This window comes from Coturnix japonica, chromosome 3, assembly GCF_054131305.1.
Source record: "Coturnix japonica strain WE chromosome 3, WE-NBRP24, whole genome shotgun sequence".
NCBI lineage: Eukaryota > Metazoa > Chordata > Aves > Galliformes > Phasianidae > Coturnix > Coturnix japonica.
Window position 1 is genome coordinate 62,859,337 of NC_140665.1, and position 26,637 is coordinate 62,885,973.

Consider the following 26,637-nt stretch of genomic DNA (forward strand, 5'->3'; position numbering starts at 1 on the left):
GTGTGCAGACTTAAACATTTTACCAACAAGTACCTTCCAAGAGGTTGAAAGCCTACTAAGCGTACAGTAGGCAGCATAATGAGACGCATCTACGCAAAAAAATAGAGTGATGTGTGTAACTATATTATTTCCAGTGTTACGTTGGAGTATTTCACATGTCTGCATATGGCCATGGCACAAAGTGTGGCTTGTGGGCATCATCTGAATCAGTTCTGCAGAAGGCCATGGGGTCTGCTGTAGAGATACTGCAGCCTGTACCTTAGGTTACTTTTTCGGTAGTTCACTGATGTTTTTTTGATAACTGAGTTATAAGGACACTAAGTATCATCTGGAATAGCTTTGTCTTAGTTGTTTGTGAAACTCCAATCAACCAAAAGAAAACAAAACAAAAACAGAATAAGAAAAACAAACCAAAACAAAAAAAACAAACAGAAAAACTACCAATTAATTGTGGCAGGAAGGAAAGAGGTATTGAAAATTTGAAAGTCTTATAGAATCACAGTAGAATGGTTATACGTGGTCCTTCCATGGAGGTTTTATATTTGCACTGCACAGAAAATACTGAATGCTAAACTGTCACTTTGTAAGTCAAATATGTGGTTTATAGAAATATCTATAACAATACTGCTGCTCATCAGCAGGGCATTTTTCTAATCTCTTCCTCTCCTATTCCCTCCCCACACCAAGTCTTACTGTTTATCCAAATCTGGCCTTTGTCATAAGACACTGAACAAGCATTCTCAGCATGTGCTCATTATAGGCTTAGTGCTTGTGCTACTGTACAACATATGCAGCATCTACTCCACAGATCTGTCTCTTTAGTGCCCCACTACAATGAAAGAGACACAGTATGACCATAGTGGTTGAATGCTCTTGGGTAACTATAGTTTCCACAAATAATCTACCATGTCTGAGCTCTGTGACACTACCTAGTAATCCTATATAGCATGATTCTTACTATTTCCAATCTTTCCCTAAGGTGGTACTTTGGCAAACTTGGCCGAAAAGATGCTGAGAGGCAGCTGTTGTCATTTGGAAACCCAAGAGGTACCTTCCTGATCCGGGAAAGTGAAACTACCAAAGGTAGGCTGGCCAAAGTTTTTCTGACTATGAATGTGAAGTCATGTGAGGAAAAAAATAAATCATGCTAAGTTAGTAAAATACTGTGTGCAGTGCTATAAATGTAGAGAAAAGTGTCATGTTGCAAGTATGTGTGCTAGGGAAATAGATGTCTGGAAAATTCCCAAGTTATGGGGTGAGTGTTTGAAACAGAGAGCAACCCAAGAGCATCTCATGCCAAGTTAAACCCATGGCACCTGCAGTTTAAGTCATGCTCCAGCAGGTGCTCTGCTGCCATACTCTGAATGTTGTGCTGGCTCTCTGGCCACCGCTGTAGTGAAGTTGGGTGGACACAGATCACTCAGAACAGTGCTGTGAGGCTTCAGGAAGAAGGGCTCCTGGTGTACAGATTCAGGTCCATACAGAACCAGGGAATAGTCAGACTGAGAACAGATGATGTGATTCAACAGTGTAATCTGGGGAAAATTACTGCTTCCTTCAAACCAAGCAGAATATCTTGATCTTCTTGGCTGCAAGATGTAAGGTGCAGTGTGTGAGGGAGAAAGGTGCTGGTTATTATTTTGGGAAGATTGGGGTTTATTGTTATCATTCCCCCTCTAAAATGCTGAACCCTTGAGAGGGAAAGAAGAAAGAAAGAATAAGATGTAGCAGTCTAAGGATGGCTCATGTAATTAAAGCACTGAGTTGTCAGTGCTTTGATCAGAGCACACTTCATCAGTTAGTGTTAGCATGCAAAGCAGTTGGAGTCAAAGCTGGAAAAGGATTTAAGGAAGCACCACTTCCCCCTCCTCTTTGTCTGACCTTGCTTCAGATGCTGCATTCTGTCACCTGAAGGTGTCAGTTTGAGCATTTTGTCTCCTGCAGTCACTGGACTCCTCCCTCACTGTACCTAATGCTGAGGGCTGTTAATGATACGAAACTGGCACTGACAGGCTGCTGTTTCAGGCAGCTGATGTCCCATCTTGCCACTCTACAGCTTCACCATTCCTTATGCAGCAGTGACGCACTAGGACCAAGACATGATCTAGCTTGCTCTTTTTCTGCAAATAGCCTCCACCTGTCTGTTTTCAACAGCACTTGTTGTGTGTGTGAGGAGCAGGGCTTCATTCCACTCTGCACCGGGTTAAAGACTTATCTAATACAGTCATGGGTCCTAAAAACAGACACAACATTGCTCCTCTAAACCATGTTATCAGTTTAGTCTGTTCTGACTTTTTTTTACGCAGTGATAGGGGATGTGTTTTGCAAAACTGCTTACGTATCTAAGTCAGGATTCTTCCCAGAGCTTTTTATGGGACACATAAGCACTGAGGAAATGGAGTAATCCATCCATCATGGCTGGGCTTATAGCAGAATCTCAGCTGATACCTGAATTTCTCAGCATTAAGGCTTAAGGCTTTCTACATCTTCAGCCACTGGAAGAAACACAACATGGATGTTTACTGTCATGCCTGTTTCCCTTCTCATCTTTCTGGTGCATATGTTCTTAAAAGAGAAAAAAGAGAGCTGCTCATGGGAGAAGAAAAAGTCAGCTGGGAGGAGTGCGTGGTGCATTCTCCCCAGTAAGTCTTCTAGAAGTGCCATGCCTCAGGTAGTCATTGTGGGCTTCAGTCAGGAATTGTTTGGTGACCTAGAACTGTTCCTTCTGCTTTCAATAATAATGAAATAAAATTAATCAGAATCATTCTAAAAGTATTATCATGGTTGACTTCAGCATAAATTTAACCTCCCTTCATCATGGTCGCCTTCTCTACTTACTTCTGAAATAAATCAGAGTTGGCTCTCTGTGTCTCTCGGTGCCTCACTACCCAGATAATTCATCAGCTCTTGTCTGTATAATCCTTCACCTGGTTTCAATCTCCACCCTCAAATGCTGTCTGGCTTTAGGTTCATTTAAAAAAAAAAAATTCATTAGTGTGATATATTGTAATCTACTTCGAGCCATATTTGTACTATGTGTATCTTTTATACTTTAATCTATCGGCGGATAATAATAGTTTAAATAACTGATAGTCTAAATAAGTGAATAATAAAAACCACCTTGGTTCTTGTTTTTGTCCAAATTCAACTTAAATCGCCAGTCATGCAATTTGATCTGAGGTCAGCGGAGGTCCACAGAGGGCCACCCAGGCAGATCTAGTTGCAGACCTGGAGCCAAAGATTGTTTACTTTTCCTAAAGAATCTAAAATAGCAACCAGATAGACAGAGAGTGTGACTAAGAAAATACAGCTGCTGCTGAATTCGTGGATAAAAACTCACAAATGTAGAGAACACTGCCTGGGAGATTTTGACAGTAGGCTGACAGTGCGTAAGTAGCAGTGTTGGTACAAAGCATGCACAAAATTAGCTTGCAAATCCCCCAAAAGCTTTGAACTCCTAGCACGGAGTGATGTACTTACTCAGTGGGAGAATATCCTCAGAAAAACAACCTAAACAGACGGTATTTTTCTACACTTAGAAATGAGATCCCTGTCACTTCTCTCAGGGTATCTCCCATTCACGTAGAACAGAATCATTTCTGCAAGTGCTGGCTCTTTTCCTCATGTTTAGAGGATAAACAGCAAAGAATTTGAGACATCCTTGCAGTTAGAGTGGAGAAGTTTTGTTCCTCACTGCAGCTGCACTCACCGGTGAGCCATTTACCACTGTGACTTCTTGCAGTTTAACATGGCGAGAATAATCTTAGAATCCCATAAAACTTCCTCCTGGGGAGACATCCAAGAAAGATGTTTTTTTATCAGGAATCTCAACCATGTAATTATGGGAACTTTTAAAAGTTGTTTTATTTAGCTGGAGATGATTCTAGAGGATGTGAATCTGTCATACGTATTGAGAAGTACTGTGATTTGGATAAGCAGCAGCCAGTGCCATCAAACCTTAAAACATTATTCCACCTTTCAGGCTATCCAGAATTGTCTGCTGGTGATTTTCCTTCCTTATAAGTGCAAGCAGCCCAAGCTTCAGAAGGACCTTCCTGAGACCTCTGCAGATGCCATCTACCTCTGTATTTTTATTCTAATCCCTGACTTACCTTTGAGTAAATACAGTATCCATCTGAGCGCTGAGTAAAGACATTACTTCTTCACTACATTTGAAATGGCATTGTTTTTGCTCAGAAAACTGTATTATGCTATGAAGTGTAGCTTCACCTTTAGAAGCGTTGAGAAACAACATGTGGGTGTCACTGTTGCCTAGAATAGGACCGTGCTTCACATTAAGACACTGGAACGTGCAGATACCCATGCTGCTGGCCCAGCTCCCCTTACAGTAAGGGGAAGCTGGGGTTCAGTTCAGTTCAGTTGCCCATAACTTCAGGCACCTACTGTTCAAACCTGCCTCAGTATGTACAGAGCCATAGCAGTCATGGAAACTGGGCTGGGATTCAGCTGCCTGAATAGCACCAAAACCTTTTCTAGGAGCATCTAAATCAAGCCCATAGCACACCTGCAAACAGCTACTGCTACAGCTAGAAGCAAATCCAGCTCCTAAACTGAGGTTGCTTTACCTGGTTATGAGCAGCTTGAGCCATTTGAAATACCTGCATGGAATGGACAAATGTGGGAAAACTGCTACCAAGCGTGATGTTCTGGGGCATTTCACATGGCATTTAAAACCCTGTCTTTGGGCATCTGAATCCCAACAGTAAGCTCAAAAGCTCCAACGCGGATCTGGGAAGTGAAATGTGCAGTTCTTGAAGATCTTTTGGTGCACAGTGTTAGCATTGTACAACCTCCTGAAGACTGTGATGTGCAAAGTATGCTAATTTGGTTGTTTAATGTTTGAGATCCATCTGGGTAACAACACTTCCTGTATATAAAGTCATGGTCGTCAATGCTTCCTATGAAAATCTTGACATTTACCACCTACTGGCATTTACCTAAAGCATGGTATTTGCAGTGTAACCTGGCACTTAAAATGGGAAAAGTCAATATAACAACCTGAAGCCCTAAATGTTAAAATATGAGTTTTCATTTGCATGGAAGTCCTGACTTCTTTCTAGAAGAGCACAAAAGGGACATGTTGGGAAGACTGGGATTTCTGTGATGCCTCCTTTATTGTGTTAGATTCACTTGTTCTTGTTCAGAGTACAAGAGGCATTTTTGAAGCGATTTCTGTTTCCTTTCATAAAAGATGATCAGCAATCCAAAATTTGTGTCTAAAAGCTACTTAATTTTTTTTCTCCTTTCCTTGCAACAGGTGCCTATTCCCTGTCTATTCGTGACTGGGATGATATGAAAGGAGATCATGTCAAACATTATAAGATTCGTAAACTTGACAATGGTGGATATTATATCACAACTCGGGCACAATTTGAAACTCTTCAGCAGCTGGTTCAGCATTATTCAGGTAACTTTCCAGATAACACATAGCATTCTTAAGTACTTTAAAACAAATGTTTGCTGCTGAGCCTAGGGATGTGTGAGATGCCCCGAAGAGTCATTTGAGTTATGTCTTCTGCTTGTTGTAATGCATCTTCCATTATCCCTTTCCCATTACATTTATAAATGGTTCTGAGTGCTGTTCACAGCCTACAGTGGCTGAACTTTTAAAAGCTAGCACTCTGCTGAGGTAAAGGTTTTGCCCATCCTCCTTTTTCCAACCAAACAGAATTACTGAATTTGACTTGCACATCTCAAAGCATCAATTCCCTGTGTGCTATATGGACCCCTTTGCAGCACAGTACTCCTAGTAAAGTAAATGGAAAACTGCATTGTGGAATTCAGTCACTTAATGTAATGACTGGAAGGTTTGTGTTTACTACCTGACTGAAATTTTCCCATTGAATTTGTGTTCAGTGTGCAGTATTACCATTTAAATCTTAATTGGTCTACTTTTAAATATAAATATGGCAAGTTGGGTGTCTCTCTATGCATAATGTTTGTGTCCACCCACCAGTCTCTTTTTCTTTTTTTTTGCCCCTCTAATTCTTTTGACTAAAATGTCATATAAACTATTCAATCCAAATACACATCCTGCCATCACTGGGGACTGGTGTACAATAGCTACAACTTAAAAATCCCCAGACTTCTTTATAAGCCCACTGATTCTTACATGGAAGATTGTCATGTTTCTGAGCTCGGTCATTTCTGAAGCAGTTGTTTTTATTTAAAATTATTATTTTTATATTTCCTTACTTTAGCTTTTCATAATAATAAAAGGTGACCCCAAATGCTCACTGCTCAAAAGCTTCTCATAAATTTTACTTGGGAAATCAACTTCTTTGTGGGATTTTTTTTTCCCTGTATTCTTTGTATTCTGTCTGCTGCATTCTTATGCTATTCATACTAGACATCTGGCTGTCTTCTCCACCCAGTTTCTGATGGGTGTATGCTGCCTGAGAGAATTTCTAGTTGTTTCTGGTGACTCTACATTAAATTAAGCTTAATAATATACAGAAATCCAAATTAAAACTGAAACCTTTCAAACACCCCATACAAACTCTAGTACATGTCAACTTTTATCTGTCTGTGATCAAATTATTTGGATCACATGTTTCCCACGCACAGATGCATAGGCTGCAGGGATCTGAAAGTGGTCATTTCTGTGCAGCACAGAGACAAGATCAGTGTGATCCATTCAGGGTAGCTCACAAGGGCATAGTACAGATCTACCTCCCAGAGGTTTCACTTGCAGCCCCCATGTAAACCATGCACAGCCCCATCTCACTTGAAACATAAACACTGCCTCTAACTGCCTGCTCAGCACACTGGGTTCTGCAAGGTAGATTTGTGAGTGCCTAGATTTACTTCAAGGGTGTATTCAACACTGCCCAAATGTCTCTGTAAAGGTAAGCATGGTTCCTGAAGAACCACTGCTGAGGCTATACTTCAGTGCCTCCGCAGTAGGACAGGTATACTCTGCACCCTCCCCTTTAGCCTTCATCCTGTCATCACTGGAGGACCCCTGCTGTGTAACCAGACTTGGATAGTGGTGGACAGTGTGCAGCCTGGCCTTGTGCAGGCTGTTCTTAGTCAGGAGTTGGAAGCATCAAGTGTAGCTTTGCACAGACACAGCCCAACTATCTTTACATTTCACTTCCATCACATTGCCAAGTACCCTCATTATCCAGACTTATCCCAGCCTCTTCTTACCTGGATAGTATAATTACCTGCAGTGTCTGGGCTTTCAAAGATCAGATTTCCAGGCCAAAAATACTGAGACTGCCCGAGTGTCCTGACATCAGACTGAAGTCCAGTAACAGCACATTTATACTTGGAGCATTCCCTAAATGTAAGCCTTTCAAAATAAGTATTGTTCTTGTGCATGCAGTCCAGGCTTACAGGCTGGCCAACATACCAAGTTGTTTTTCATTTTTGGTGGGTTGTTTTTTTCAGTTAAAGAAAAAGGAGGTCTTGAAAACCTCTAATTCCTTTCTGCATCTATCCAAACTCATAAGAAAGCTTTACCTGTCTGTATTTTTGAGTCGTCTTTACCCTAATATTCCATTGGAACTGTCTTGGAATAAGACTATGCCACTTGATCAGTTCATCTTCCCTGCTTTGTGTTCGTTGCCATCTAGATACAGGAAACATGTCAAGATCCATACCAGGTTGTCTGTAGGGACTCATGCACCATCCCGCAACATCCAAGCTGAGGAGCCCAACCTGTAATGCTGAAACAAGGTTTTTACCTGCCCAGAAAGAAATCCTGTACAGGAGAATAAAGATTAGATTTGTGTTTGAAATGCAATAGCAGTAACCCCTGTTGCCCTGCTCTGCTGCACCTGCTTTAAGATTCGTGTTGCTCTGCAAGCTTTGTATCATAGTCTATTTTGTGCCACATAGTACACTACATGACACTATGGCCTTTCATATGTATATACATGTAAATATATAAATGGTTTTTCTCTGGCTAAAATACATTTTTACTGTGGTCGCATTTCAGTCTTCCATAATGCTTGGCAAGAAATAAGTATAATGAATCTGTCCTAAACAATGCAAGACTGGCCACAAACACTGCTAAAAATCTGCTTAATAAAGAATGAGAGGAAAAGAGTTCCGGAGGATATTTAGAAAAATATCTTCTCACAGAACAGGATATAGGAGATGCTTTTTCAGAGGATATGTTAAAAAATACTGGGGAAAATAAATAAATAAAAATAAAAATAAAAAAGGCAAATTTTCATTGATATGATCCTCAGAAAAAAGAAAACAACAAAACAAAATGAATCTTTTCTGTGTTTCTTTTACTCAGTTCAGGAACAAGCCAGATTGTGAATTACTGATGTTTCAAAAAGTGGTACTGTATTACACTATACCAGTTACTTACAAAGCTATCTTAATGAAGCATGGTGGGAGAAGGGAAATCCTGAGTCCGCAAGAGAAACCATTGATGGTCACCTTCAAAGGCAGGCTGTGGAAGCAGAAACTAAAATATTTCCTGTTCTGTCTCAAATGAATATGTTTCAGTGTTCAATTGCTAATCTTCCAGGATGCTTTGTGGTATGCAACTAACAGCTGTTGTGAGTAGCATTGTTTTTATGCTTACTGTTTTTGTTTCATGTCACACTGTTTTTTCTTTCCTCTTCTTTGCTGTTGGCTTCACTTCTGGCTCCATCAGAAAGAGCTGCAGGTCTTTGCTGCCGCTTAGTAGTCCCCTGTCATAAAGGAATGCCAAGGCTTACTGATCTGTCTGTCAAAACCAAAGATGTCTGGGAAATTCCACGAGAATCCCTACAGTTGATCAAGAGACTGGGAAATGGGCAGTTTGGGGAAGTATGGATGGGTATGGAGCAAAATAATTATTCTAAAATAGCTCTTTGTGTGGGGATTGCAAGATGGAAGGTGAAATGTAGGACGCTGTACAAAGCTCAAATTGTTAGGAGAAATACCTTTGGAATAAAGTCTTTTGCTTTGAAATTCTTCAACCTGGAACTCTTGCCGTAATTGATGGCAAAAGAAAACTGAAATTTCGTGTTTCTTTGGAAGACTTCAATTTTGACAAATTACCAGCCTCTTACTAATAAATCAAGGTTCACATAGCGATCTACTAGTCATACCAATGAGCCTTTTTCTGCAAGATAACAAGAAAGTCTTTGCCTTCAGTATCCAAAAGTCGGTGTTTGCAAATGAACTTTAATGCAGCACTGAAATAGAAGTCACCTTCCATCTTTCTCAATGCATGCATAATTTTGGATTATAAGTGTTGTTTTTTTTATTAATTTCCTCTCCTATAGAGAAAGCTGATGGTTTGTGTTTTAACTTAACTGTGATTGCTACGAATAATACCCCACAAACTGTTGGATTGGCTAAAGATGCATGGGAAGTTGCACGTGATTCATTGTTTCTGGAACAGAAGCTTGGTCAGGGCTGTTTCGCTGAAGTGTGGCGTGGTAAGGCAGAGAATATATTTTGCTTTGGATGGATCTTTTAAGGCCCTCTTGGCTGAAATGAACATTTCAAGTAGAGATCTTAAGGCTAAAAGATCAGAATAGCATGAAATGTTGGTTTATATCACTCAAACAAACCTAAATACAGTAATTGTTGTGGAAATTCTTTTCATTTACACACACACACTGATAGGAGAGTTTAGGGCTTTAAATTTCACTACTAGCACTGATTTTATTTGAGTGGCTATACAGGTGTCAGGTTTTAAAACAGAAGTGATGCTAAACTTGTAAAGCAGAATGGCTAACTAGAAATTAATCTGTTACATTGATGTTTTTCTTTCCTCCTATGTTCTGGCACTGATGGGGTCAAACCCTCCAACAAATGTTTCCATCCCCTCTCCCAGTTTTAAAGCAAAGTATCAGCAAGCTAATGCTTTCAAGCTAGCTTTCCCATGCATCCACTTCATTAATTGTTTTGAAATTAGTGTCTGCATTGCAGAAGCCTGTAACTCGATATAGAGACCGGGGACAATAGTGTCAAGACTTGCCCAGCCCAGCTGAACCCACACTTTGAAGTCCAGAAATACTGACATTTTCCAAATCCACTGACATTGTTTTCTGCCCATTGGCCAGCTTTACTTAATACTCCCCTCTCCATGGGCCTCATTCTTTTAATGACTACAAAACAATAGTAATTAAATATATATATAAATCTTATTATAGCTGTAGTATTGAAACACAATATAGTGGACGTTTAATGAGAGGTGGGCTCAGTTTTGGTGCCAAAATGCATTCCGTGTAGCATCTTTAAGTATTTGATTCAAATGAAGAATCGCCATATGTTGCTTCTTTACTTCACAGTCACACTGGTGGAGGAGTGTGGTCATTCTTTTTGTTGCTGTGACACAAAGAATGTAAAACCAAAATAACCAGTGGGCTCTCCTGGGCTCTTGCAGCTGTTTTCAGTTTCAAGACTACAGCAAGGAGCATGGCAGCAAGTCTCTGCAATTTGTAGAATTCAGTTGACCTATTCCATAAAAACAACAAAAAAGAAATAAAAAACAACAACAAAAAAAGCCAGCCAATTATGTTTTATATTAGCATCCCCAGATAACTGCTGTTTCACCTTCTTGCTTTCCATCTCGAATACCTGTTAGACTTTCAAGCTGATTTTAATACTTAGTGGTCGGCTTTTACGTGCCATAGATCTTGAACTGTTAAAATAAGCTAAAGCAGCAAATGCAATTTAGAAAAGAATCAACTCTGAGAAATAAAGCGCCAAGTGCCAACACCAAATATCTGTCAGAAATGGAGAGAATGTTATTACAGTTGTGACATTATTTTTCTTAATGTATAGTAAAAATATGTTAACAGCCATGAAGTATTACTGAATTGGAACGTAGTAACACAGTAAAAATGAATTAAAAATGCATTAAGTGGTAGCTAACCACCTGCAGGAGGAGTTCGGAGGGAGGTCTCTGCTAACAGTTAATCTCATGAACAGTCCAGGTAGAATCCTAGTGTATTAATGTCAGTAATGAAAACCCTGGTTTTGCATGAGGCTCGGTTCCCACCACAGTTTGGATAACTGGGGGCACTTCTGCAAGTGACAGAGACTGCTCTGCAGGTCTGTGTCTTAGTGTCTCCCTACAGGATGTGCTTCATCTCACCCATTGGAAGAGATTTTGGCAGCTCTGCTTGAAATCAGAAGGTGAAGCTGCACCCTTCCTAGCTTGTGCATTAGTGCCACTGAAGCAAAGCCTTGCTTCAGCTGTGCTTTGGAGGGCTGGGTGGAACCAGGAGCTCAGGAACCTGCCTTAGGTGCTCAGGACTTTACTCCAGCTCTAGTAGTGGTCACAGTGCTTGTCAGTAAGCTGGCAGAAGTAAAAAAACAAACTTGCACTACACACTTTTGGCTAATACGCATCTCAAAGCTTGCTCAAGCAGTGTGTTGCTGCATGAGCGGTCAAGAAAATGAAAAGCAGCATTCAGAGCAGCTCCCCAACCTCTTCTCCCCTGCCTTGACCAGGTGAGAGAGCAGCTGGGAGCTGACTGTTTGCATAGAAAGCAGCCTAGTTCATTTATACCCCAGCAGGTTGCAAAAGCTCACAATCAAGGTATTTTGTATTAGTCTGTTCCTGTGCAGAGGCTGAACCACAGTAACTGATTGTTGACGTGCTTTTAACAAATGCATGCTATCTATGTTTTAGCCCAAATATTCACTGTACTGCACACCTCTTCTGCTATTTTCATGCTCATGTGCAGGGGAGTAGTTTTACCCAGTGCTATTAATATCTGAATTCGCATAGTGCTGTTCTACTACCCTGTGACTACTCCCCATCAACAGATCACATTCTATATGGGATGTTTGAGATCCAGACTGAAAGATGCACTGTCATAGTGCTGTGTAGAGAACCGATGAGGAAAGTCTGGACTGTTTGTAGCTGCATTGAAAAAGAAATGCTTTTAAAGACACTTTTAAATTAGCATTTACCATTTTTAAGAAGCATTTACCATTGCTTCTATTCCACTTGGCTCCTCTTACTGTAGAACTGTGTTAGTGAATTTATCAGCAAAGAGAGCCAAGAATTTTTCTGAACAGGCATAATTCTGTGCATGTCTGTCAGCTCCAAAAGTCTGCATGAAAACACATAGCTGAGATGTTTCCACCTGAACTTCTGCCAGCTGACTGAGCAAGCTGCTGGGAATCCTGCACCTCTGGGGCTGGTGGCTGTGGCCCTCTCCACATGCTCCTGGTAGCTCAGATCCGTGTCAGCCTTGCCTCAGAAGCAAGCTTCTGGGAAGCCTGGCCCAGGAACTACCAGAAGGCACTAAGGAAGTGCCTCTTTGCTATCCCTCCTGCCCCCCAGACAGATCCCACCTCTATTCAGGGCCTCACGCAGGCTTCTGGGGTCCAGAGCCAGGTGCTTGCCCTTCCATACACCCACCCCATGGCACTTCACCCCAGCACTTCTGGCTCTCCCTGTCCTGGGGCTGGTGCAAGGCTCCAGGAGCATCCAGCCCCTCAGGAGCAGGTCTGGCGTGTCTGCAGGCCTGCTCCCTGCTATGAGGTGCTGCAGAGGGTCTGGGAATGGGGTGAGGGGAGCAGGAGCCTCTGCATTTTCAGTCATCAGCTGCTGGGCTTCCAGGGGTGAGAAGGAGAAGAACAAAGACTCATTCTGGTTTGGAAACAGGGCCATGTTTCTGAAATGAAATCAATTCAGAATTTGTTGCTTGGGAATTTTTCTTATATATATTATTTCCCCATAATTCAGAAGAAAAGAAAAAAAAAAAAAAAAAAGAAAGAAAGAAAAAAAAACAGTTAAAATGTCTTGCAAATGGAAAGTTCTGGCTTTAGCCAGTTCTGTTATCCAAATCTGTGAGTGGAACCGTGTTGTTTTCTGGAGTCATTACTTGTTAAGAGGGAAATTCATGAAGATAGATTTCAACAATCCTGAGTTTCTTACTCAGAGGAGGTTTCTGTGGACACCACTGGAAGCATTGTCTGAGTAAGGCATGAGAGATCATGCTCCAGTGCCAATGGGAGTATTATTTTTTTGTATAACCAAAAAAAAAAAAAACAAACCTAAAATATGAGGGAGGCATGGGAGGAAAACAAATGGAAAGGCAAAATATGAAACCACACTTGCAAAAGTAATATTGTGTCCTTGCCAGTTTACTCCTCCATTACATTAGGTATCAGTAAGAAAAATGAATAGAAGCCATTTAATCTTACTGTGTGTCTGTGCTTTTAGGTACGTGGAATGGAAATACTAAAGTGGCTATCAAGACTCTGAAGCCTGGCACTATGTCTCCAGAATCATTCTTGGAGGAAGCCCAAATCATGAAGAAGCTAAAACATGACAAACTGGTGCAGCTTTATGCTGTGGTGTCTGAAGAACCCATTTATATTGTCACGGAGTACATGAGCAAAGGTGAAGCTAGAGCTACTGCCATTGATTGCAATACATTTATTTTTATGAAGCTCAGAGGGAGGTGCAGTGCGATGTGTGAGCAGTGCATGAGGAAGGAAAGGGTGAACAGGAAGCTAAATTCACTTCTGGCTTCAGAAGAACTGTCATTCAACTGTTTGGGACTGAAAGCCTAAAATCACCTAGATACACAAGCAAGAAACACATTAAGAAAATTTGTGCTAGATTCCTTTCACTTTCCCGTTCTCCTTCTCCTTCCCTTTCCCTTTCACCTCTTCTCCTCTTTTTCTTTAAGCTACGTAGATGGTAACGATGTAGTAAAATGAGAAAAAGAAAACCTTTAGCTCCATCAGATTTCCAGCAGGGGTGCTGAGAGCAGAGCAAAAAAATCTGCTTGTTTTGGAAAAGCAAAGAAACCAAATAGGAAACGTAAGTTCTCACAGGGAAATTTCATTGTACATTGGAGGATACACTGAAGTTTTCAGTGCATTTTTTCAGTCTATTTGGAGTTGATTTTTATTTTCCTGGCAGGTGCCTGCCCACCTCCCTCCTCAGGGGCATCCAAACACTGACTAACTCACATTTTAATCATATGTCTCAATGACAAGCATGTGCTTTTTCCTTTAAAAAAAAAAAAAACCAACAACTTCTCAAAAGTCTTCTGAAATACATGGTTTATTTTGGCTTAGTTTACTAGTTTTTTACAGTGCCATTTTATATGTTTGGTTCTGAGCTTGAGGCTCAGGATTTATCAGGGGAAAAAGGCCTAATCATCTGTCTTTTTCCCTTATTTGTTAAAGCAGTTCACTGACCTTGTTTAAAGGAGACTGCCACATTTCTCTGTTTAAGTGAAAGACGGTAAAGCTGCAGAATTTCAAAGCTTCAGGGAGCCTCCTTGCTTTCCTTCTCATGTGGAAGTTATATGCATATTGCTTTTGCTAAAATCACTTCCATTTGATCTCTGGTCTTCTCTAGTTTTGCACAATGGTCTTCTAAAATTCATAGTTCATGCCACAGCTACTGGTTTGTTACCTGGAGGACGGCAACGAATAGTGTGTGGTTACTAATTTTCTAAGGAAAATTAGCCTCTTAATGCTAAGACATTTAGACTTACCAGGCTTCAGGCTGACCTTTCTTTCAGAGAAGGTTGAGCCGAGATCTGACTTTTTCCATTACTTGTGAGGCTTGGAACCAGGCTGACACTTTTTAGTGAGCTGAGACCTTTCAAGAGCAGCAAGAATGCAGTTTCAAAGAGCACTGGAAAAGTGAAGAAAGATCAGCTTTCTTAGTAACGATCAGGAAAATTAAAAACAAATTTCTTTTCCCTACAGTTTAGACTAGTGGCATATACTTCTACAAGCCAATCTTAGCCGGGTGAAACAAGTATAGTAGGAGAATTTTAAAACTCCAGGTTTTTTGTTTGCTTGTTTTGTTGGTTTTTTTTCCTGAATCAGTCCATTTGAAGTCAGAGCACTGTTGTATTTAATATTGCACGTATCGTTGCACCTCCAAACTGATGAATAGCCATTGTTTCCCTAACGTTTCTGTGTTGTGTCATCTCTGCATTTACAGGGAGCTTGCTAGACTTCTTAAAAGATGGAGAAGGAAGAGCTCTGAAGCTACCAAACTTAGTGGACATGGCAGCTCAGGTCTGTTTTCAGAGTGTTGAGCACTTAGGTGTGCACGTTTCAAAGCTCTCAGATGTTTGAGTTCCTTTTAAAACGCACTCGATTGTGTTTTACACAGGTGGCTGCAGGAATGGCATATATTGAACGAATGAATTACATACACAGAGATCTGCGATCTGCAAACATTCTGGTGGGGAATGGACTAATATGCAAGATTGCTGACTTTGGATTAGCAAGGCTGATCGAAGACAATGAGTATACAGCAAGACAAGGTAGGTACAGCAGCAGGAATAGCACTGAGCTTTGTTTTCCTGACAGGAGAACATCATTTTAAAAACCTCTCTCTCCTGTGCTTTGGAGTTGCTTTCATAAATCTTGAAGTCGTATTATGTGCTAGTCTAGACAACTCCACTGCTGAAGGCACGTCCTGCAGAGGATATCTGATCAGTTGTCTTTGTTTCATATTGGTCAGTTTTTAAAGGAAAGGTAATGAATGGGAGCACAGGTGGGTGAAGTGACAGTAATGATGAGGCCCTAGTAGTGCTACAACAAAGCTGATACTTTACTTACCACACTAGAAAGCCTGAATGGGATAACCCCACACAGCCTATGTCAGCTACTTCTTTAATAGTGTGCCCTCTAGGTTTTGCTAACCACTATCAACATTGCTGTGCTATTCTTACTTTATTTCGACTGGTCAAAGAAATTTGAGAATCATGTTTTCATGCAGCAAAGCTGTCTCCCTGAGAACTTAAAAAGTTACTTGAACAGGAGAGCCATTTTCCAGTTCCACACAGAATGCTGGGCACCACTGACAACTGATACGCTGCAAAAACAAATCAAATAGTATTGAAGCCTTTTATAAAAGCATGTGTGCATGTGTTCAGACTGAGCCATGACACAGCCTCTTTGTAGTTAGTTGTTCTTTACAAGTCATGCTTGGTTGTCAGATGTTGATCCAAGTTTGCGGAGCTACACTTTTGTTCTCTTTCTGTTGGCAGTACACTGGTAGTGCTTGCTTAATATGTGTCGGTAAATACCACTCTGTCCATTCTCAGTTCTGAAGCCAGAGACTGCCTCATTAAACTGTGTTTCATGTCATCAGAAAGCAAGGGTCAGCTAAATGCACTTTCATAACCTACATTTACTCCTTCATATTGCAAGATTTTTCTCTTAGCTGAAGTCCCTCTTAGCAGATTAACTCTTAGGAAATAGCTAACCTCTTTCTGTAACTTTCAAGTGCAGACAGAATGAGACAGAGTTTCCAGAGAGCAGGTGTGCTCCAATTGATCACAACCCTGGTAATTGCTCTCAGCAGCAGCTAGCCACAGGGATGGGGAGTGCAGGCTGCATCCACACTAACAGTTGCTGGCTTCATTCAGGAAGCAAGCCCTGATTATTTTGTGGGGGTCCTTGAGGAGCATGTTGTAGGTACTAATGCAGAGCTAACTGCTACTGAGTGGAACCTGAGGGTGAGAATTGCTCCTTGCTCGCAAAAAAAGGCTTCATGTCATTCCCTTTAGAGTAATAACAGTGCAAGCTCAGCTGGACAGCAAGCTGCCTCCCGTCCCTCCCCTCTGCAAAACAAGAAGGGTTTACTTGAAAAAGGCAGCCAGATCCAGTCTGTAAAATGGCTTTGAAACTGTTTTCTATATTATCTCCATTTTTGTCTGTTTTACTGCCATGCCTTTTGTTCCCTTTGGAAACAGCCCAATGTATAGTTTGACGTGACTAATTATTTGTTTGAATAGACAAGTATGTAACCTACTTCTGGCCAAATCTCTTCAAGCCCATGATCCCTAGGAAATCCTCTGATGACCTGTTTGCTTCCTGGTTTAAATCTCTCAAATTGTTTTGCCTTCTTTATGTGTTAGTAATCCTTGAAAACCTGCATGAGCAACGTTGAGGAAAAGCTCAGACTGTATAAGACAGTAAGTTATTGGATTTTTGGTGGGAAATCTTTGAGCTGCAGAAAGTAAAATGGCAGGACTAGCAGGGAGAGGGACCACAGTGGTAGACATGCCCTGCCCTTCTTTCACTGTAAGATCTCTTGTATCATGGAAAAAGCAGCTAGGAAAGGCCTGGCATTCAACCTGTGTCAGTGACACTGAGGAGACCTGACTCCAGTGTGCATGGTAACATCTCATGGTGCACGTGGTGAGAGGTCACTCAAATTTGTTCATACTTAATGCAATGGACCGTACTTCTACCCTGTACTGAGGTCAGGCTGAACTCCTTCAGGGCCACAAAGGATTTTGGAATGGAGGCCCAATGACCTGCAATCACAGACATCTTGTAGAAATGTTTCCACCCTTTTGGTAATGATTTTTTCACCCTTTCTTAATTGGTTGCTTGTTTTCGGGAGGAGTGCATTTCTGGCCAGGCAACCTATTCTCAATTTACTTTTCATTGCAATTCATCTGGCTTCCAAGGCAGGTGGGCAGCCAGGGTTAAGCCTAGGATCGTTTATTTATCAAGAAGAAACACAGCTTCTAAAATGCCACTGGAATTTCTCTCTTAAGTGAAATTCAATCCTGTTTGTTCAGTTCGGCTTCAGTTTTGAGCACTGCTTGGTGGCGACCACAGTATCAGAAGGAAACGGTTGTCTTTGCTTGTTTCCCATGACCTATTACTTCAGCCTCTGAGGGGATGCATCTGGGGACTGCTCTGTTTATCTGGCTGACCGCTGCTTCACTGGGAATTCTGACACGGGAGGAGAACCTGGCTGGCAGAGGGGAGGGGGTGGGGAATGCTGCAGACTGGCAGCTCCTGTGGGAGAGAGGAAATGTTTTGCCTTACGAAATCTGAAGATTAAAGCCTTCGGTCACTCTCTCTGCAGCAGTCTTCCTCCTCATGGCTTATAAGTGAGTTAGCAGGGAGCTTGTTGTCAGCCTGGGGAAGAGCTGGCTTTCTCCGGCCTCGCTTGATCTTGGTCTCCCTTCCCCCACTGTCACTTTTGCCTCTGATTAAATATTTTGAAAGGAAACAGATGGGGATGCTTTGAGCTCTGGTGGGTTAGAGTGCAGGATTCCTGAACCTGTGTGGATATTACTCAGCCTGGTGGTAATGTTTTACCGACCGGTTTATTTTCTTTCTGGTTTGAACAAAGGAGGTCTGACTGCTCCTGATTTAGGAGAGGTAAATAAAAAGCATTTCGTTGTCTGCTCTGCCATTTCTCAGCAATTAGCAGGAAGGAAAGAGATGGTCACACCGCTAATGATTTAAAGCGTGTGACCAGCTGCTATATGCTGCCATTAAATAATACACACCAAAAAAAGTTCTTGGCTTGTAATGAACATTTGGCTTCTCTTACTCTTAGAGGAAGTGAGTAATCAAAGGGAAAAAAACATGCTATTAAAGTGACGCCCATTTTAAAGGCTATGGCAGTGAACTTAGTGCAGTCCACCCCATCAGGGCTTGGTCCTTCTAGCTGTCACTGTTTCAACATCTCTTTCCCCCACACAGTGTTGGGCGTATTCAGTCTTGTGTCCTTCCATAGCAATGATACCTGTGTTAGCCTTGCAGGGCAACCCCTGGCACTCTCGGTGCTCTGTGGGATGGAGAGAAACTTCTCTTCCCCTCCAGCACAGGATTCCTCACGCAGCTCTGCTCCCCTGCACTGATCTGGTTTGCAGCTCTGCAGGGTCTGGGCCAAGCACATGGCACTGTTGTGCTGAGTACTCCAAGGAGCTGCTGGGGAAGAGCTGTTACTATTCAAAGCTGTAGCAACTGATACAAATTTAAATTGCCTTTATAAAGAAAAAGAGAGCAGTTATTTTCCAGGCAATGTTTCCTACTGCATTCACTGGCAGAGCTCGCAGTAATTCTGCTCCAAGCATACATGAAACAGTAAGAATCTTTCTGATGCCTTCCAGACAAGTCAGGTCTATTCTGGGAGCTCTCATACATGTTTGTAAACTTTTGGATCACTTTTGTCTCCTTAACGCTGCCCTGGAGGGGTAGCAGAAGTGCCTTTCCCCCCCCCCAGCAAGGAGCTTTACAGGGTCTGGGGAGGGCTAGTGCTGTGTTTGGGCCCACCCGCAGTTGTACCTCTCCTTCCCCAATTCCTGAGGAGGGATCATCCTGGGGAGCCTGCCTTTGGCTCCTGATGTTTTGCCATGCTCGTAATTTCACGTTAGTTCTCACAGAGCAAAAAATACAATTGCGCGATCCCTCCCACACAGCACTCCCCATCGCCTACCAAGGCTGACTCGTTTCCTGTTACATGCTTACTTCAGCATTTCGGTTTTACCCTTTGTAGCCTTTTCTTTTCGGCCTCGGGACTGATGTGGTGCTGAGTTTTGCTCCCCAGCTGTTCACCCAGGAGTTCCCATACTCGTAGCTTCTGGCACTGAGGGTGCTGGGCTTGGTTTTAAAGGTAACAATGGGCAGCAGCTTCATAGCATTTCTGGGAAATGCAGCAGTGACTCTGGGACATGAATGGCAGAGCTTTCTGGTTTGTGGAGATTGAGATCTGAACAACAGAGCTCTGAGGGATTTTCGAAGGCTACAGAAGAAACTGTGCTGAGAGCTGCACGTTGGTGTTGCTGGGTTATCTCATCCCCCTCTGCTCCTCATCACAAAGCCTCACTTGGGGCTGAGGAGAACCTGAAGCAGCAGCAGAGGCTGCTTCCTTTAACTCACAAGCTCCCAGGTGCAAGTACTGGAGTGGAGCAGGGCTTGGGCTCACAGAAGTGCCCCAGGGAAGGGCAAGCATCTGACCCTGCACTGTGCCTAAAGCCTTGGTGTGCTGCACGTCCATGCAGAACAGAAACCCAAAAAAAGACTTTTCCCTTGCTGAAATGTTTCAGAAAGGAGTGGAGATAAACGCCACAGAAGAAGATCTTGCTCTGGGGAAAAGACAGGCTATCCTGACCTAGGAATGCGATGTGCGAGCAATTTGTACAGACAGAGTTACTGACCTGCTAGTTTGTGATACAACGTGTTCCAGCAAAAAATAAAAAGATCCCTCCCAGCAATGTAAAATCTGCCTTGAAAGTGGCAGATAGGCTGCATTGTCAGCTGGGGTAATTTGGCTTATCAGTAATTTGGCTTGTCAGTAATATGCATTTTATCTGGTGATCTGATGCTGTAATTTGCGTGCAGCATAGAGTCAGCGTGTTTAATAAGCTGGGCTGGGGTTGCTTTTCCCAACCACCATGCTGGGATCAGGGTAAGCACAGGGGCTGTGTGCCGGTCAGGAGCCATGCTGAGCAGGGGGAGCAGCAATTTGGCTTCGGAGTGGTGCTCAACACATTTTGTGGTTTTTGTGTATTCAAAGAAGTGCCCTGTGTCTCCAAGGCAAGGTGTCCATTTAGCGATGCTGCCAGCTGTTTGAGGTCCTGTGGAAGCACACATATCTTGTGGTGGTGCTCAGAGGGTTCCTCACCCTTTGCTGTTGCCTGTCCTTGTTCTAAACAAGCTATGTATGATCTCTTAGGTTTGTGGCACTGCATGCATTGAAACTACAGTTGTGAGAACTGGCACATCCTACCTGTCTCCACTTTCCCTTACTTAGGGCTCTGATGTACCAGTTTGCTATGGGATGCTCTTGGACCATCTGGTCTTGCAGGACCAGAAAAACAGGAGTCAGGTTTCTTCCAGTGGCCTCTCTGCCAACCTCTCTTCCCCATCTATGCCTTCAAACTGAGGTTCAGAAAACACAGCAAAGAATGCAGACGATGATTTTTGTATAAATTGGTCTGGACAGGACCCCTGATGCAGAAGCAACATAGCAATGCAACAAGTAGTCACCCTGCCATCAGGAAAATCAACAGCATACATCATTTGTCTTCTCCAGCAGTGGGGTTTACATTGCTCTGGCTCTGAGTAAAAGCGATACGCTGGAATTGTGTCCCCCCTTCTCACCTTGCTTCCTAACTTCCCATGACCCTTGAGTACACCATAGTACACCTTCTCATGCCACAACAGCAGCAGGGTGAAAACACTAGGACAGTTGGCCCCAAAGGAGCCTGAAGTGTTTTCTTTCGTCCAAAGATGACTTTTTTAATGCTCCCTTTCTATCTGAATGATCAGACCGTGTCCAGGCTTTCAAGCCTCATTCAGTTAGAACAGTATTTGTGTGCTATCCCAGCAGAAACGTATGTGAGGACAGAGGGACATTAGTTGTTGTGTTCCTGACATGTCTTCAGGTCTAAGGAACTTGACCCCCAGATACATGCAGCCTGCAGGCTTTCTGGGGATTACAAAGTGGTGTGTAGCCCCAGGATATGCCAGTCCCAGCTCATCCAGTACCACAGGGCTACCAGTGCTCACAGGCCACGGTCAAGGACAGGAGTTCCAGTGATGGCAGGCTGCTGCAGAGACCTCGGACATCACAGCCCAGGTGGACTTCAAGAGAAGAGGTTCTGTAAATTTGGAGTCTTATACGCCAAGATTAGTCCCATGAAGTTTTAGCTGGGGAGACTGAGATCAAAGCTGAGCACAAGAATAGTAGCTCCAGTAGATCAGCTAATGTAGATACCTAAGAGGCAGGATGTTTGAAAGTGAAGAGACACTCACAAATCCTTCAGCACTTTGGCAAATTGAACCTCCGATTTGCTGATGCTTAACTAGCCTTATGTCCCTAACTTCAGGCATTAGGGATTTGAAGTTTTCTTTATCTTACATCTTCTTATATAGGAGGACATACTTGAGCATCAGCAATTTTCACTAGAAAAAAAGGTATTTGTTCCTGAGTAATGTTCTCTCCTAGGATCAATTACATGTAGTGTAGGAAAAAAGTTATCACATTTAATGTTTTAGTAAGTAAGGGAATGAGAATTGCCATGTCTGCTTTGTACTCTTGGTCCAACCCAGATTGCAGCATAGAGCAGTACAGAGCATCAAGCACTGGATGTGGTGTAGGAATGGTGTCAGCAGGGAACTGTAAACAGTGCCATAATTTAACTCCCTGAGAGTCATTTGTCCGCGTTACAATTTCCACACTCATCCTGAAAGCTAAAGGAGCTTTTATGGAAGGGCGGTGAGAAGTCAGAGTCAGTATGCTTCAGAGTTTGAGAGTTTGTCGCTAGGGATCTGCAGTAAGCAATGCAACTCTTTTGCCTGTATGTTAATACAAGGCACCGGGGAAATGGTTGCGTATATTTTCGTACATGCTACGAGTTAATTATTACCACAAGACTTTTCTTTAAAGTCATACTGAAAATATTTTCCCTAAGAAAACAGTAAATGATTGGAAAAGCAAATAAATCAGAGTTTAAAGGCTTGTTATCTTACCATCCTTACCACAACTGGATCCTGCAAGCCCTGATGATGGATGGGCACATTAGGCTGCACATATTTAAGGCACTACAGTTTTCGGTGCCAGGAGCTTAAAGTACACTGTCAAGTTATAAATCACAGGCCACAGTTGTGCCTTGACATCATTGCACTCCAAGCATCTCGAGTAGAAATCTCATATTTAAATCCTTGTGTGTTTCTAATGAAATATTATGTTTGTTTTTAATTTACGTTTTTCCATGTTTGTTTGGTTTGCATTTTGCTGAGCTTGAGCGGGGAAATGAAGTACATTTCTAATAAATCTCACTTCTATTCAATATGCTGCGACTTGCAAATATCACAGGGAAACCTTGATTGGAAGCATTCTGGGAGAAGGAATTTCTATTTTATTGAGCTCATTGGATTTTGAGCCCTTTTTCTTTTATAAAACTTCAAATCTGAATTAAAATCTTAGCCATCTCTTGGGACAAGTGTTGCAGAACAAAGCAGTCACCTGCAAACTGGCGCTTTGATTCTGTCGCTACTCTGCTTAAGACTCATTTCTTCTTCCACTAGGTGCAAAGTTTCCCATCAAATGGACTGCACCAGAAGCAGCATTGTATGGAAGGTTCACAATAAAGTCAGATGTGTGGTCTTTTGGGATCCTACTGACAGAGCTGGTAACAAAAGGGAGAGTGCCATACCCAGGTAAGAAAACCGTGTGAGCCCTGCATCACTGGGGGGAAAGCGGGAAGGAGCCCTGTGCTTAAACTGCAATATGTGCTTATTGCCATCGGGCTCAGAGGAGGATGGTTATCATGCAGAAGTTCTGTGTATGCTTGGAAGGAAGTGATCCTGTCTGAAAGCCAGTGAATGTTGGTCATGAACAAGAGGAAATGCAGTGTACTCATGTATCTGTGTTTAATTGTTTTCAATTAATTTGCTTTCTATCAAAATAATGAAAACAAGGTAAAAAAAATAATCTGCATACCAGAGAAAATCATTTTCCACATTTGCATTCCTGTCAAAATACCAACAGACTCCCAGAATAGCATTACTGTATTTCTTCTGTCAGTCTGGTTCTGTACAAGGTCTGGTGACTGTCTGAATGTCTGGTATTACCAAATCTCCTTTTTACTTACTCTTTAATTTCAATCCTTGTGTTGGACATGGATGGAAAGGAAAGAAAAAGTGGGTAATGTGCAGGCCAGAGCCCACAGGAGGGTCAGAGAGGGGCCAGATTCACTGCACGGGGGAACCAGAGGCCCCGTGACTATTTGTTGAAAGACTGCCAAGTATCCCGTGGATTAAGATTTGTAGCCAGGGTGATTGGATCTGCCTGTGCAGAAAGAGCTGTACCTTCTGCTGCCTCCTCTGAACACTGCAGACATTCAGGTGCAAGAGGAAGGTGGTGAGGAGATAGCAGAGCGTTATGTGGGAAAGAATTTAATCTCTTCATTTACTTATCACCACAGATACTAGTAGTGGAGCATCTAGCTGCATTTTTGCTTTACAGTTTCTCCTTAGGAAACCTTGGCTGTGTGCATTACAGCTGATTTAGTGGAAAGTGTCCTAGAGCAGTTCCGGTTTGCCAGTCTAGCCATGGTCAAGCAGTCAGGCCCATACATCACATACAGCAGGAAAAGCATCAAGTTGGAGTTCAATTTATCCTTCCGTATCTCATGCCACTTCAGAAAGCTGAGCTCAGCAAATTTGAACTCCCAGAGATTTTTGGCTTTACTAGCTCCTAGCAGCCAGCAGCTGATAATTGGGAAGGAAATATGGGAACTGGAAGGCTTCTCATGATCAGCAGTGAATTTTACAATGACTGGCAGAGAGTAGCTTAGCAAAACTCTGTCTGTGCCAACAGAATGAAGGAGCAGAAAGAGAGGTTATGTGTTTCTGTGGGGTGGATGAATCCATCAGCCCCACATTTCCCTGTGTGATTGAAGAACAGAGGGTGTTGCCTCTGCATGGAGTGTTTGTGCCAGTGTCTGGGACAAAGGTCTTCTTGCTATGTGGATTACCAGCAGTGGCATGAGGAACGGTGATTTTCAGGGGGTTACTGAGGGTTAAATGAGCAGTCGTGGACTGTGCAAAGGTTGAAGATAGAAAGAGGAGGTGTAAAACTTAGCTGATACAGCGTTGCTTCTATAGGGTGAGCAGAGATCCTGGATGGATGCAGGAAGAGGATGCATCTGGTCAGTACTAGCAGAATGGGTGTAGAGGGGCTCTTACCAACCAGGGCAGAGTTAAGGCTTACTTGGGATTTTTTTTCTGAGTTCTACATATAAGGGTCAGCAATGCATAGTGACTTGTCTTTTATCACATGCATGAGCGTAGATACAGACAGACAGGAAATTATACTGTTGTAGGCAAAAGTAACTGTCTAAGCCCTGTGTTAGCTCACAGGTTCATAATTGAACACTGTGTTAGCCAGGTCAGTCGAGGGTATATACATTTCCCATGTGTTCCTTTTTCTCCCTGTGGGAGAAGGAGGCCACTGGATGTGCATTTAAGTGCTTGCAATATATGACTTCTTGTTGGATCTGTGACAGAAATCTCAGGCCTGGTCTGTGTCCTGAAAATGTGGGCAGTTTTATTACATGGCAGTCTGAACACTTCAAAGACAACTAGCAGTGTTTCTCCTCTTCCAGAACTGTCCTGCCTCTTCATCCCACACTGCATAAAGCCCTCACATGCTGAAAATCCTTTCTGGTTCATTCTCCCCCAGACATGCTAGAATGGCATCAAGTAGCTAAAAAAACCCTTTTGTGAGTTACCTGGCATAGAGCTGGCAATTCATGGAATCACAGAATCCTCTTTGTTGGAAGGGACCTCTGATAGCCATCTAGTCCAATTCCCCTGCAATGAACAAGGATACCACAGCTAGATCAGGTTGCCCTGATCCAGCCTCACCTTGAAAGTCTCCAGGGACGTAGCATCAACCACATCTCCAAACAACCCTTTCCAGTACTTCACTACCCTCACTGTCAGACTTATTTTCACCCACAGGTCATGTACTTCCTAGGTTACACCTTGCCTGAGCTCTACACCAGGCTCTTTCCCCTTTGCCATGGCTTCTGCCTCTGCTCAGCCAGGCCTTAACCATTCTGGAGCCCATCAGCTTTACCTAAGGTTTTTCCTGCATTCACATCGTGGCTTGCATAAGAAGGAAGAGATTCAACCACTCCAAGAGGCAAGACTGAGCCCTATTGTGACCAGCAGTAGGATCTAAGGGAGCAGCATGGAGCTGTGTCAGGAGAGGGTCAGGCTGGAGATGAGGAAAAGGTTCTTCACCAGAGGGTGGTCACGGCTCCAAGCTGCCAGAATTCAGGCAGCATTTGGACAATAGTCTCAGACACAGAGCTTGAATTTTGGGTGGTCCTGTGTGGAGCCAGGAGTTGGACGTGAAGGATCTTGTCAGTCACAAAAGGTTTTATGTCCAGTGTGACAGTAACCGTGGTAGTATACACATTGCTGCCTCCAGCCAGTTGGTCTTTGAGTTTGGACTCCAAAGTGGGTTGTAGGCCATGGGGAGCTGTGTTCAGCCTCTTTGTCACTGCAGGAGGTTGGGGCCAGAAGGGTGCCTGGGTCACTGACCCAGTGTGATGGGTACCATCGTCATAAGCAGTAGATAAGGACTTGGGGGAGGTGTGTACTCAGCACATCACACAGATAAGCTTTGGTGTGTTTCTTTGTAAGCAGGAAAGCTCAACTCACAAATGCTACAGCTCAAGGTTGCAACTCTCATTGCAAGCAAATAATACTATATTTAAGATAAGGACTAAAAAAAAAAAATAAAAGATTTTGATAGCCTTGATTTGTGGGTGTTTTGAATGTGAGAAGTATTTGGGGAATTTCAGGCCTTGATTTTTAACTGAAGTGGCGCTGCTGCCCAAGGAAGTGGTGGAGTCGCCATCCCTGGAGGTTCTCAAGAAAAGGATGGATGTGGCACTTAGGGACACGGGTTAGTGGGTGTGATGGTATTGAGTTAATGGTTGGACTAGTGGTTCTCAGTGGTCTTTTCCAGCCTAAATGACTCTATGATTCTATGAATTCCAGATGTTTAAAAATTGCTACTATTTTTGCACAGTAATAACTGAGTTCATATTAATCTGTAAAAAGACAAACAACATTATGCTTCAACAGTTGTTTTCCTTAGGGAGCAGCTTTCCCATTTCCTTCAGTACCCTATCATTTGTGGGTATGGAATGGTACCCCTTTCTGAGCCCCACTCCTATCCCTCTCCTTTCACCTAGCTTTTCTTTGGGTCTGCTCACAGAATTCAAGAATTCTGCTTCTACATCAAATTAAATAAAACCTGCAGATTAACCTGGCTCTGTATTACCTTGCTCTCTGAGAGCATTGATGTAATCCAGCCCCTTTGGAGGATGGCACAGTTTTACCTTCTCAACTGTACTAGAGATGTGCAAACACTTCCAA

The 26,637-nt window shown here is 42.7% G+C and overlaps 1 protein-coding gene and 1 long non-coding RNA gene across 12 annotated transcripts in view; one reads left to right on the top strand and one right to left on the bottom strand.

Moving 5' to 3' along the window:
* Window positions 1–26,637, top strand: part of FYN (FYN proto-oncogene, Src family tyrosine kinase) — a 125,335-nt gene that overhangs the window by 91,851 nt on the left and 6,847 nt on the right. For 4 of the 11 annotated variants that reach the window (XM_085541822.1, XM_015858717.3, XM_085541823.1 and 1 more), the window contains 8 exons: window positions 980–1,083; window positions 5,279–5,428; window positions 8,642–8,806; window positions 9,258–9,413; window positions 13,166–13,345; window positions 14,915–14,991; window positions 15,089–15,242; window positions 22,768–22,899. In XM_085541822.1, the coding sequence (XP_085397948.1) occupies window positions 980–1,083; window positions 5,279–5,428; window positions 8,642–8,806; window positions 9,258–9,413; window positions 13,166–13,345; window positions 14,915–14,991; window positions 15,089–15,242; window positions 22,768–22,899 (1,118 nt within the window). The remainder of the gene's footprint in view (window positions 1–979; window positions 1,084–5,278; window positions 5,429–8,641; window positions 8,807–9,257; window positions 9,414–13,165; window positions 13,346–14,914; window positions 14,992–15,088; window positions 15,243–22,767; window positions 22,900–26,637) is intronic. The other 7 variants (XM_085541824.1, XM_085541827.1, XM_085541826.1 and 4 more) reach the window with 3 other exon arrangements.
* Window positions 13,958–14,599, bottom strand: LOC146761438 (uncharacterized). The gene is made up of 2 exons (XR_014944125.1): window positions 14,457–14,599; window positions 13,958–14,374 (listed from the first exon to the last, which is right to left on the bottom strand). It is a non-coding gene; the product is annotated as an uncharacterized LOC146761438 (long non-coding RNA).